Here is a 9,692-nt window from a genome sequence, read left to right as displayed (position 1 = left end):
TCCCACTTTGTTGATGTATATACTTTAATCGTGGAAAAGGATTTCTTATTTCATGTAACCAATAAAAAAATTTCGGTCTACAAAGTGTAATTATTATGACCGGTAAAACAGGACGGTCCGGCATCACCTTAAGAGTAATGTACGTTTAATGTAATACAAAAATTATATAAATATTGATTAATTTATAAAGCTATAATTTCTTGTTTCAGAAAAAGAAAATAGCGAAAAATTTAGAATTAGAATTTTATGCGATAAGAAATTAATGATTTATTTTATGATGTACACATTATATGAAGCTAAAATGTCAATTTATGAATTATGTTAACAATTATTACTTCTTGATGTAGCACGCTGCTTGAGAAAAGATGAAACACTAAAGAAGCAAGGAGAAAATATTGAGACCTCTGTATAATTTGTCACTAGTAACCTCTTTATCCTCTAATTTAATGGAAAAGGTAAGCGAATAGGAGCCTTTTTGTAAATACCTTTCAAGGAAAAATATATATTTACATCTTTATTTAACTCTGATTTTGTTATTGACTTCTTTTCCAGGTGAATTAATGTGAACTATCTCTTTCAGAATATTTTAGAGAAAGAAAAGCTAGATTCGGTGGAGAACAGTAGAGCGACAAAATATTTCAGAATAAAGTTAAGAATATTAAATGTGATACTTGGTGTTATATAAAAATATGACTATATCATTCTTAATGTTTTTTTCAATTTCAACAAAACCTTAATTAAAAAGCAAATAAAAAGTACTATCTTTTGTAAATACCATTATTACTTCAGTATTAAACTGTTAACAATTTGTTTGCTTTTTTATATGATTTTATATTGAACTCAAGTTTTTTTATAAGAATAAGTATAGATTAGAGAAATATAACTATATTTACTAATAAATTCTAATCTGATCCTCCTAATGTTTTAACTTAATAAACTCACATATGTGCAATAAGTCTTTAGTGACATGTTGCATATATACGATTTGATGAGAACAGAAATATTAAAATGAAAATCATATTACAGATTAATAATTTTATTAATACAATAAATTCATTTATATTTTTCTAAGTACGATATTAAATCATAAAAAATAAGTAAATTAAGTATTAACAGTTTAAAACTGAAGCAATAATAGTATTTGCAATGTATATTGCGTTTGCATTTTATGTATATCAGCATTATCTAAGAGTGATATATCTTCATAGGCAATTATCTGGAGAGAGTAATGATAGTGAAAGAGAAATGTGCCACCATCTGCCACTTTTGGACAATAGTGATGTACATAACAGTTTTGTTGATAACGTGAATAACATAAATTAATAATACTAATCTACATGGTCATTTTTGTATGTAACACACTAAGTATCATTTAACAATCTTAATTTTATTCTGAAATATTCTATCGTTTAGCTTTTTCATCGTATTTCATCGAAGTTGGTTTTTCTTCCACCAGTTTGTTCTTTTTCTTCCCTCTTTTCTTTTAGTCGATCAGTCAATCTTCCTAACATCATAAAATCATCATAAAGTAAACATTATAAAATAAATTTGTAATTTCTTACCGCAGACGTTTTCAGGGATATGTCTAATTAGTTATTTTGATAGTAATAGTTTGATAACCATTGATAGCACGATATCAAATCGTTTTACATTTTTCTTTTCATTTTTTTTCATTCGTTCTATTTTGTAATTGCATTCGAGGATAATGCAGAATCTATAAAATATAAAAGTATCTTTCATAAAAAGATATCTCCTTGAATAAGTTAATAAATTAAAATATAGAAATAAGTAAAAGTGAGAACAAATCTGTATAAATTATCAATTGAAATTTCTCAACCAATTCATTTTTATTGCCCGCACTAAAAAATACTTTCCTTTCGCTCCCAAAGTGACTGGCGATGAGAATAGGTAACGCGTCTCGCTTCGAAAAATTGCAATCTCATGTACAACATTTTAATCGCTTATTAATCTTTTACTTAAGGATATTTTTAAAAACATTCTGTGTATATATCACAGGTTATGTTTATCACGACGCATGCTGATATCGCTTTATTTCGTTGATATGACAGATTTCCCAATCTTAAATACACAAAAATTCGTTGATAAATGTTTAGTTTCTCCCGCTCATCTTAGATTTTAGTAAAATGGATTTATTTAATGTCTTCCATCTAATTTCTATCATGTTCTTTAAATGCATAGCTTTTAATGGTGTATTATTTTTTTGATAGAGTACCGAGTAATGATTTTTATTTTTCTAACACTTGTTTTTATACGAAAAAACATTAAAGGAATATATTTTTATCAAAATTTAAGATGAGAAATTAAATATTTATCAACAAATTTTTAGTGTATTTATGGTTAGGAAATCTGTCATATCAGCGAAATACAGCTATATTAGGGCTACGTTCGGAAACACCACCTGTTTGCACATGAGCGTTATTCTATCTTTGTTATTTACTAAAAGTTGAACAAAGATAGAACAAAGCTCGTGTGCACACGGATGATTTTTTCGAACGCAGCCCAGCATGTGTCATGATAGATATAACCTTAAGCGAGTATCAGACTACGTATTGAAGATTGAAATTTGACCAATTAAGATAAAAGGAACTAAAATTTCCTTGTCCTGATTGGGCAATCTATCAAATTTCAATCTCAATGCATAGTCTGATACGGGTTTTAGAACATATATAAATGGAAAAAGAATAGCAAGCTGAAATGTGTCCGAAGGAAGTAAGAAAAAAAATCGTAGTTGCTTCTCTCTTATGAGTAACTGTTCGAAAGTGCGCATGCGCGCCATTTGTTGACGCATACAAGCATCGTATCCATCGTATCTGTAGATATACATGTTCAACATGTGACCTTAGAACATATATAAATGGAAGGGGAATGTCTTTATTTCCCGATAGAAAAACATGTCAGCATAAGACCGTCTGGACCAATGAGCATCGAAATAAAATCGCCATATTGATTTACATAGCATGCTCATTAGTCCAGACGGTCTTATGCTATGCATATGCAGCTATGTCAATTTGTGTGTGATAAGACCATCACACACAAAATTCCGTAAGGACGTAAGACGTAAGCGTAAGAAAATTGACCAATCCCAATCGAGTATTGGGAGTATTTCCGTCAAAGTGGAGGGATTACGGAGAGCTAAATACTCGATTGGGATTGGTCAATTTTCTTACGCTTACGTCTTACGTCCTTACGGAATTTTGTGTGTGATAGCCTATAGCCTTTATTTTTCAGTGGCCAAACCGGCCAAGCAAACGCACGCGCATTTTTTAATAGTTACAAGAGAGAGGCAACTATGATTTTCTTTCTCACTTCCTCCGGACATGTTTTTCTTTCGAGAACAAGAGACATTCCTCTTACATTTACATATGTTCTAAGGATATAACCCGCGATGTATATACAAAGGCTAGTACATAGTATATCTAGACCGACCGTTTAGCTTTATTTAAGTAGTGGGGGTAAAGGTACACGTAGAAAAGAATACACTCTGTTCCGTGTAAGGTTATATATAAGAAGGTTAAGTCAGGAGCATCCCGAAACTCATAATGCATTGCAAAGAATCGACGTGTGCGCAGTCGCTATTGAAAAGAGATGCTAAATATTGAAAAGAGATGCTAAAGGCCAATTTCACCAAGCTCGGTTAAATTAACCGACGGTTAAAATTAGCAAAGATGTTAAATATTGAAAAGAGATGCCAAATAAGGTAGACTTGTTATTGGCTCTCACGGCCTTTCGCAATGCATCATGGGTTCTTGGATGACATACACAGTTTCAATATATGACTTAACCTTCTTTTATATAACCTTAGTTCCGTGCTCCTTGCGTTCTCTTTCGCTATGCTACGCGCAAGCGAGAGAGAACGCAAGGAGCACGAAACAGAGTGTGTTCTTTTCAACGTGCACTTCGCCTTCACTCCTCAACAGTCGATATACTATGTCTATGGGCCAGTATTCATAATCCGTTTTTATATTTAAGATCATCTCAGGTCTTAAGGCCCTTGCACAATGCTAGGTAATAGCGATAGCGATAGGCTATAGCGATAGCGATAAAAACAGAAACAGAAAATTCCAACACTGGGGAATGCATATGCAAATGCAAAATGTTATTCTCTGCAGAGAATGTTATTCTTAACTGTAGTCTTAATTAGTGTTAGATCATTTTCTTTTCTGCCGCAAAAAACTGCAATATGATATACATACCTTTTTCATTTTCAGTGCACACATTGTATTAAATAATGAACACTGCAATAAAGTCTTGATGAAATTGATACAGCGGCAGTTGGTTTATGTACTGTGCACGCGCAAACTACGTTCAAACTACGGTTTAAACTTGTATGATTAACCTATTCCTATTTACATAATTGTTTATGTTACTCATGATACGATGATATGTTACATTTTCCACATTTATGTATCTCATATTGAAGAATAACACTGTTAAGTAATAATAAATGCTATCATGTTTTTTTTTTAATTCATGTGATATTAAATTCATGTGATGTGTATAGCAATATTTGTAAGTTCTCATTAATATATAAGATAAACGGACCGTTTATATAAGTGTCCTCAAAAACACTGTTATATATAACTTATATGTATATACATTTGTGAAGTCCTCGAAAACAACAATTTGTTGTACATTCGATAAAAATCAAGGTAACGAAAAAACGATCTGTAATGTATATATCAGAAACCGATGCTGCTTGCATGTATGCAAAAAAACCATTAAGTTTTTCAATGTCCTCAAAAACGTCAATTGACAAATATATATATATATATATATATATATATATATATATATATATATATATATATATATATATATATATATATATATATATATATATATATATATATATATATATATATATATATATATATATATATATATATATATATATATATATATATATATATATATATTTGTCAATTGACGTTTTTGAGGACATTGAAAAACTTAATGGTTTTTTTGCATACATGCAAGCAGCATCGGTTTCTGATATATACATTACAGATCGTTTTTTCGTTACCTTGATTTTTATCGAATGTACAACAAATTGTTGTTTTCGAGGACTTCACAAATGTATATACATATAATTTATATATAACAGTGTTTTTGAGGACACTTATATAAACGGTCCGTTTATCTTATATATTAATGAGAACTTACAAATATTGCTATACACATCACATGAATTTAATATCACATGAATTAAAAAAAAAACATGATAGCATTTATTATTACTTAACAGTGTTATTCTTCAATATGAGATACATAAATGTGGAAAATGTAACATATCATCGTATCATGAGTAACATAAACAATTATGTAAATAGGAATAGGTTAATCATACAAGTTTAAACCGTAGTTTGAACGTAGTTTGCGCGTGCACAGTACATAAACCAACTGCCGCTGTATCAATTTCATCAAGACTTTATTGCAGTGTTCATTATTTAATACAATGTGTGCACTGAAAATGAAAAAGGTATGTATATCATATTGCAGTTTTTTGCGGCAGAAAAGAAAATGATCTAACACTAATTAAGACTACAGTTAAGAATAACATTCTCTGCAGAGAATAACATTTTGCATTTGCATATGCATTCCCCAGTGTTGGAATTTTCTGTTTCTGTTTTTATCGCTATCGCTATAGCCTATCGCTATCGCTATTACCTAGCATTGTGCAAGGGCCTTAAGACCTGAGATGATCTTAAATATAAAAACGGATTATGAATACTGGCCCATAGACATAGTATATCGACTGTTGAGGAGTGAAGGCGAAGTGCACGTTGAAAAGAACACACTCTGTTTCGTGCTCCTTGCGTTCTCTCTCGCTTGCGCGTAGCATAGCGAAAGAGAACGCAAGGAGCACGGAACTAAGGTTATATAAAAGAAGGTTAAGTCATATATTGAAACTGTGTATGTCATCCAAGAACCCATGATGCATTGCGAAAGGCCGTGAGAGCCAATAACAAGTCTACCTTATTTGGCATCTCTTTTCAATATTTAACATCTTTTTTCAATAGCGACTGCGCACACGTCGATTCTTTGCAATGCATTATAGGTTTCGGGATGCTTCTGACTTAACCTTCTTTTATATAACCTTAGTCAGTCCGGTATGTTTTCTCTCTCGCACATATAGAGAGAAAGGGAAAGATGGCCCGCTTCTATCCATTCGGCAAACCTCGTCCCCCTCCGATGCGTATAGACTGCACGCTCTTATGGGCGAGCTGGGTATTGATCATGTAACTTTTTCCTTAGGGCAAAAACGTGAGAAGTGAAAAATATTAGCATTAAAATCAATGGCAATATTTTTCACTTTTCACGTTTCCGCCCTAGGAAAAAAGTTACATGATCGATACTTAGAAGCGAGAATCCGTATGAATTTTATTCTTGTAAAATACATTGAAATTTTTTGAATGCGATCATCCTTGGTCGATAATATAGATTAGTTAAATATACTAAAAACTCTCTTTTTTTTATTTGTGGATTAATAAATAACTGTAAATTTTGATCAATTGTTGTAAAGTCCATTTTTGCTGAAAAAAGTTTTTGTTGTATTTTACTAATCTACACATATTATCAAACACAAATGGTCACATTCAAAAAAATTTATTTATTTCCATATATTATATAGGCAGGTGTGAAAAATTACCGAGACCCTAAAATATCTCGAAGGGATAATAGGTTTTGGATAATAGATTCTTGAAAATGTTAAATACAAAACCTATAAATTTCGAATTGAGATTAATTTAAAAATCTTGGTATAGGACCAAGTAAATTTTGTCTCTCTGCACATAATCAATTTCATAGAAAACTTATTTTTCTATGAAACTGACGCACTACCATCCGCGTCTGGCTCTTACTAGCCCGCGAATATTTGAAATTTGTGATGTCACTCGAGAGCCTTAATTTCTTAAAATTCTTAAACATAAAAGTTTTTGGGTATCAAAAGAGCTATCTGACTGATCAAATAGATTTTGGACTCGGAGTCTAGTTTGGGCCTACTAAAGCCCAAGTCAATTTTTTCAAGTAAGTAGACCCATATTTTTTATCATGGATTTAGATTCAGGACACGTTTTTACATCTGATATAGCGGATAAACATTTGGGTCCGAGGCCCTTTTTAAACCCAATGAGGTCCAAATCAAGTTTTTCAATAAAAATTCCTATTTTTCGTCACGTGTCGATGTCTAGAACGGTTTTCTGCTTAAAAGAAAGCAAAATTAGATTTTGGATCGCAAGATAGACCAGATCTTTGGCCCAATGAGGCCTCGAACCCAAATGTCGGCTAGTCAGATGTAAAAACGTGTCCTGAACCTAAATCCGTGATAAAAAATATGTGGGTCCCTACTTGAAAAAATCGACTTGGGCCTTACTGGGCCCAAAATCTAGTTGACCAGTTAGATAGTTCTTTCGATACACAAAAACTTTTACATTTAACATTTTCCTCCAAAACCTATTCCCTTCGAGATATTTTAGGGTCCCAGTATTTTTTCCGCACCCATATCGCAAGAATAAAATTCATATGATTTCTCGCTTCTAATATCATAATTTAATACGCTTATATGATTGCAGTGGACATATAAGTCTTAATAGGTAGCTGTAAATTTCAATCTTACAATTAATCATAAGACACTTATTCTCTCGTTAGAAACATAGAATATATATAGACTAAATTACACAGCCATTTATTAATCCTCACATGATAGATACAGACTCTGCTGAATGCCAAAGGATAAATCGCCATTTTATCCTTTTCCTCCGTTGTCCCTTTCTAACTACCTAAAAACCGTAATTTATATAAATGCCAAGGAAATGTGAAACGAGTGAATTAATAAACGGTTTTCATTCAGCAATAATGCATCCAAATAATTCCGGTATTTATTAGGCAGAAGAATTAATGAAAAAAAAAGTTATAAGAAAAATCTTCAACATATTTTACTGTTTTTATCGAATACGACCAGGAATGTACGAAAAGAAATTAATTTACTTCAATGAATAGCGCAAGAAAATATTTTTTGTATAATCTTTCGCTGTAGATGTCATAATTCAATATAACTATATTTCAAAATCTTACGAATTAACGATATCCTCCGAGATGCGACAATATGGTGTCTATATCAATGAAGTGCCCTCTCGATAAAGTAGTATCGAAGAAAGAGGGACTTAGGCACGATAGATCGCATGTTGTCGGAGTTGCGAGAAACAGTGACAGAATCTTCTTGGCTCTTATTCAACGCTGTCTACAACTGCGCTGTCGTCTAGAGTGTGAAGCCAATTGAAGATCATCATATTTCTCTCGTACTTAGACAACTGATTTCCACGTTCTCTTTCAACATCCCGGATTGTCAATGCGTGATTTCGCTCCTTCCGCCCAATCAAAGAAGTATTAGGAACCCGCGCGGTTGTTCCGGGCACCAATAAAGTAGTTCCATGAGAAGTCTGCGCCGCGGTAGCTGCTGCTTCTAATTGGTCTAAATTAAATTCACTCTGCGAGAGACGTTCCAAAGCGCGGTACGTAGTAAGTAATCTAACGTAATGCAAATAAAACATCATTAATGCATTATATTGAAAAAAGAAACTTCAACAGCGTAATTTAATAATTCTTCAATAAACGCTACTACTAACCTTCGTCGTATATAATTTTGCCGGACTTTTTTGTTGACGGACCTAACTAGATCTGCTCCTGTAAAGGGTACAGGCGGTGGCGGCGGCGCCGGTGGCTGCGGCGGCAGTTGCGGTACTGATTGAGCGTTAGAGGAAGATTGTTGCTGTGCCTGCTGTGGTTCCGATAGCTGCTGTTGTTGTTCTTGCGCGGCTCCACCATGTGGGCTGGGAAGCTGAGATGTACTGGCTACAGGTTCGCCTACGGCGACCCAGGTGCTGCAGGACCTCGAAGCATGATCAAGTCTAGCATGCTCCAGCAGCAGGGTATTGCGCTGGACGGTGTCAAGAGCCAGAGCGGATACTGCTGTTCGAAGTATTATTATATTACAAAACTATGAAATATTGTTTAATATTAATAATTGAATTTGATGTGCATGTTTATCTATATCGAAAATTTTTATTTAACTAATATATCATGAAAAATGTTACTGCGCGCAACATTTCAAAACTATACAAAATGATAGTTCATACTTCAGCCGCTAATTCGTTTATTTACCACTATGCAACGCGCGATGCGCATTATCTCGCATTTGAGTTTCAGTCATGAAAATTATATAAAGCTTTGAGCAACTGGCAGGAGATTAAAAATGCATTTATTTTTACCAGTTTAATTTCTGATGCAATTCCAATATAGGGAATTCAGACATTAGACTGATAATTTTAAAAGTATGAATAAATGTCCGAAAAAGTTAAAATCATCCGTTTATATATATATATATGTATATATATGTTTATGTTGCGTAGTTTAGCTGGACCATTTTTTGATTGAAACGTATTTTAGCGGTACCATTGGCTTTTAGCTGGACGGTCTTTGTAATACTTTTCATGTTCCGTATATTATCAGGACCGTCCAGCTAAAACCAATGTGAATGTATCGTATTTTATCGGGACCACATAAAATTTCATGTCCTTCTAATATACGGTCCATGTATTTTAGTAATTCTTTTGATGCAACGTATTTTATCGGGACCATAGCACAAACACTAGCGTAATAACTTCTATACATAA

At 32.8% G+C, this 9,692-nt stretch overlaps 1 protein-coding gene and 2 long non-coding RNA genes across 3 annotated transcripts; 1 reads left to right on the top strand and 2 right to left on the bottom strand.

Annotated features, from left to right (window-relative positions):
* The first annotated feature begins 39 nt into the window (after positions 1-39).
* LOC115232944 lies at positions 40-780 on the top strand. The gene is made up of 3 exons (XR_003883688.1): positions 40-134; positions 348-455; positions 553-780. It is a non-coding gene; the product is annotated as an uncharacterized LOC115232944 (long non-coding RNA).
* Positions 781-1,023: 243 nt separating this feature from the next.
* Positions 1,024-1,710, bottom strand: LOC115232942. The gene is made up of 2 exons (XR_003883686.1): positions 1,563-1,710; positions 1,024-1,504 (listed from the first exon to the last, which is right to left on the bottom strand). It is a non-coding gene; the product is annotated as an uncharacterized LOC115232942 (long non-coding RNA).
* A 5,836-nt stretch (positions 1,711-7,546) lies between these two features.
* Positions 7,547-9,204, bottom strand: LOC115232941. The gene is made up of 4 exons (XM_029803126.1): positions 9,181-9,204; positions 8,646-9,016; positions 8,095-8,547; positions 7,547-7,799 (listed from the first exon to the last, which is right to left on the bottom strand). The coding sequence occupies exons 1-3, from the start codon at positions 9,202-9,204 to the stop codon at positions 8,247-8,249; spliced, it is 696 nt and encodes a 231-aa protein (XP_029658986.1). The 3' UTR covers positions 7,547-7,799; positions 8,095-8,246.
* Positions 9,205-9,692: the final 488 nt, after the last annotated feature.

This window comes from Formica exsecta, unplaced genomic scaffold (genome assembly GCF_003651465.1).
Source record: "Formica exsecta isolate Colony F162 unplaced genomic scaffold, ASM365146v1 scaffold1515, whole genome shotgun sequence".
Classification (NCBI taxonomy): domain Eukaryota; kingdom Metazoa; phylum Arthropoda; class Insecta; order Hymenoptera; family Formicidae; genus Formica; species Formica exsecta.
The sequence above is the reverse complement of the archived record's forward strand: the minus strand, read 5'-3'. Positions and strand labels throughout refer to the sequence as shown.

What these genes read in the sequence shown, in the direction of transcription:
- LOC115232941 (XM_029803126.1), bottom strand. Translation starts at nt 9,204, where the DNA reads ATGCGCATCGCGCGTTGCATAGTG. An exon ending in GCATCGCGCGTTGCATAGTG is followed by an intron (nt 9,017 to 9,180) that starts GTAAATAAACGA and finishes AATATTTCATAG; the next exon opens with TTTTGTAATATAATAATACT. An exon ending in CAAAATTATATACGACGAAG is followed by an intron (nt 8,548 to 8,645) that starts GTTAGTAGTAGC and finishes GCATTACGTTAG; the next exon opens with ATTACTTACTACGTACCGCG.